Here is a 3,012-nt window from a genome sequence, read left to right as displayed (position 1 = left end):
CAGCGATTTTCCTCAACGTGTTGTTATAAAATATTCCAAAGATGTGTTGATGCAACAAAAAATGAATACAAGCGCTGCAGGAACTGAAAGAAAGACGCAGCTTCCACACAGCAATCTAAGGCATTTATAAAGCGCCCACTCCAGAAGAATTGCTCTGAGGTGCTACAATTTGGATCCGTTGAATATTTTCTGGAACAGAAATGTCTTGACGTGTCATTTGAAAGAATCCAAAGTCTCAACATTTCTTATTGCTGCTGGCAGTTCGTTCCATAAAGATGGGTCTGAAACACTGTATAATGTTGGCATCCCTTCCTGTCCCTTCCCTTGTTCAAAATATCTAGGCCTAATAATACATGTCTGAATTATTATACAAATAGCCTACCTTGATTTTTATTTATATCTGTGGTTTTGTAAGCACAGTTCACCTTTCACCTCATGTGCAATTAGGAAACTGTCGAATTTGGCAGAAATTAGGCTAGAAATGTAGCATTCGCAGGCTTTTGATTCCAGTAGGGCCACAACTTTGGAACTGTTATCTGGGTTGCCAGGTATCTGGTGAATTTAGAGGCCTAAGATGCTTTATTTGGAACCCACTGCCAGTGATTCAGTTTTATTTTAGAAAAAAAGTGGCCTAGACAGAGGCCAAACAAAATGTCACAGCACTTTCTGAACTAGGCATAGGACTAAAAACCCAATCGGACTCTGGCTTGAGCTAGCTTAGGGCTATTCTAGTTGTGGCCTTCCTGACTGGCCTTGCTGCGGCCTGACCAAAACGGGAAAAAAACCGAAAAATTGTGGCCTTGTTGTACCCTGTCTCTGGCCTGTTTGTGGCCTATTTTTTAGAGTGGCCCCTAGGCAATTGCCTTGTTTGCCTAATGGTCAATCCGGCACTGACACACACACACACACACACACACACACACACACACACACACACACACACTACCGGGTGTGGGCGCTGAAACTTTCCGAAATCACAAAAGAGTTCCCCAATCGGGTGTATACTTCGTGACTTTGTTCCCGGTTACCGGGTCTGTGTACACTTCGTAAGAAAAAAAACCGTACAGTGCTTCGTTTTGGATGATGGATGTTTTGACTCCAACAGAGGTCAAGGTCAGATGGTGGGTACCTAAACATTTTACAGCAGCGTTAAAAGGTCAGATTTTAGTTTTGTTTTCATCTGAACTTGTGCAGGCTAGCGGCTTTGTATCGATGGGTCTTAATTCCAAATGGTAAGAAGGTACTAAATAACTGAAACGACTTCGGCATTGCCTTTAGTGTCAAATTAGTGGACCTGCGACCCTCAAGTGTGTGCCCATTGCCAGCACACACATACATACACACACACACACACACACACACACACACACACTCTCTCTCTCTCTCTCTCTCTCTCTCTCTCTCTCTCTCTCTCTCTCTCTCACACACACACACACACACACATACATTTTTTTACATTTTACTAACACACATACATATACACATAAATACAAACATACACATACACATATACACATACCCACATACGCACATACACACATACACACCTACACACGTACACACATGTACACATACACACACACACACACACACACACACACACCACACACACACACACACACACACACACACATGTACATACGCACAAATATAATCGAAATTGTCTAAGATGGCCATCTACTGTCCCGGAGAAAAGTGGACGCCTGGGACAGGTGACCTTCTTACACATTGTTGTTATTGAGCCGTTAAGGGGGCTCCAGTGGCTAAGTAAGTTGTGAGTTCAGACTCAAGTAATGTTAAGCAAGTGTCGGTGACATGGGGATCAGATGGGTAGTCACTGGGGTGTGTCCTTGAGCAAGACACGGCAACCCTAGCTCAAAATACAGGGCGCTGCGCAGTGGCGACCGACAATGGCATGGTTGTAAACTGTCTGTATATGTGTAATATTGTGTACTTATATATGTATTTTTGCATGTATTTATGTACGTACGTATTTATAATTATGTTATTATATAATTATGTATGTATGTATGTGTATGTTTGCCATTGTAAACCAAAGTGCCCTCTGGAACAAATTATAGTGTAATTTATTTTATGTTATTTTCATCTTATTACGTAAGGAGGAAATGGGAAGTGGCCATTTGTACAGGTTATTATCTCTTACAGGTGGCCGTTAAAGAAGGTTCGAACGTATAATGATCTGCCCCATGATATGAAATCGGCCATTCACAGCTTAAGCTTAAACAGCTTTAAATTATGTAAAGTAACCCCACCTGTTTGAAAGGAGACAGCTGTTTGTTGATTCGACGCACTGATCCAGGCTGTATTTCATTGATCAACCTGTCAGAAACACAATAAATGAAAGTATTATTCAAGTGGTTTTCGTTTTAGTAGAGGTTTTACGGCGCTCGCAGCTGTATAAGGTCATATGAGAGCCAAGGGGTGGATGTGAACAGAGAAGTCCTTACAAGGAATCAGGCTTACTCTGCTCACCTCTCTAGCTTCAACAGCACAAAGTCTGCTTCGTCTATCAAGGCACCCCGGAAATAATGGGGCACAAGAGTGTGACAAACAAACAAAAGAGATAGAGGGAAAATGACGATAGTAAGGATTAGGAAAGAAAAAGCAGCAGTTCCCAGTTGTAGATCAGGCACAGTTATGAGCATGAAATTGATGAATCAGCCCATTTACAATTACCATTCTACTGTAATAAGAACATGGTTAATGTCCCCCCTTTGGAAACGGCCTAAAGACACTTCAGGGGGGTATTCAAGTGTAACCACTTTGATACATACTTTTGATTTCAAAGCTAACATTTTGGGACTTATGTTCAGAGACTGTTAGAAAAGTTCCTCGTCTTCGAAAACGCTGTCCACCGTTGAAGATTTAAACCTAAGTCGCGAGTGGTTGGAGGGTGCCACTGGTAGGTTCTTCCTCTTTACTCTGTCTGTCTGTCTGTCTGTCTGTCTGTCTGTCTGTCTGTCTGTCTGTCTGTCTGTCTGTCTGTCTGTT

At 42.1% G+C, this 3,012-nt stretch overlaps 1 protein-coding gene across 1 annotated transcript in view; it reads right to left on the bottom strand.

Annotated features, from left to right (window-relative positions):
• LOC101850070 (muscle-specific protein 20) overlaps positions 1-3,012 on the bottom strand; it is an 18,006-nt gene that overhangs the window by 9,626 nt on the left and 5,368 nt on the right. Inside the window, exon 3 of the mRNA XM_013079984.2 lies at positions 2,274-2,340. Coding sequence (XP_012935438.2) covers positions 2,274-2,340 — 67 coding nt within the window. The remainder of the gene's footprint in view (positions 1-2,273; positions 2,341-3,012) is intronic.

Source organism: Aplysia californica, unplaced genomic scaffold, assembly GCF_000002075.1.
Source record: "Aplysia californica isolate F4 #8 unplaced genomic scaffold, AplCal3.0 scaffold00070, whole genome shotgun sequence".
Classification (NCBI taxonomy): Eukaryota; Metazoa; Mollusca; class Gastropoda; order Aplysiida; family Aplysiidae; genus Aplysia; species Aplysia californica.
The sequence above is the reverse complement of the archived record's forward strand: the minus strand, read 5'-3'. Positions and strand labels throughout refer to the sequence as shown.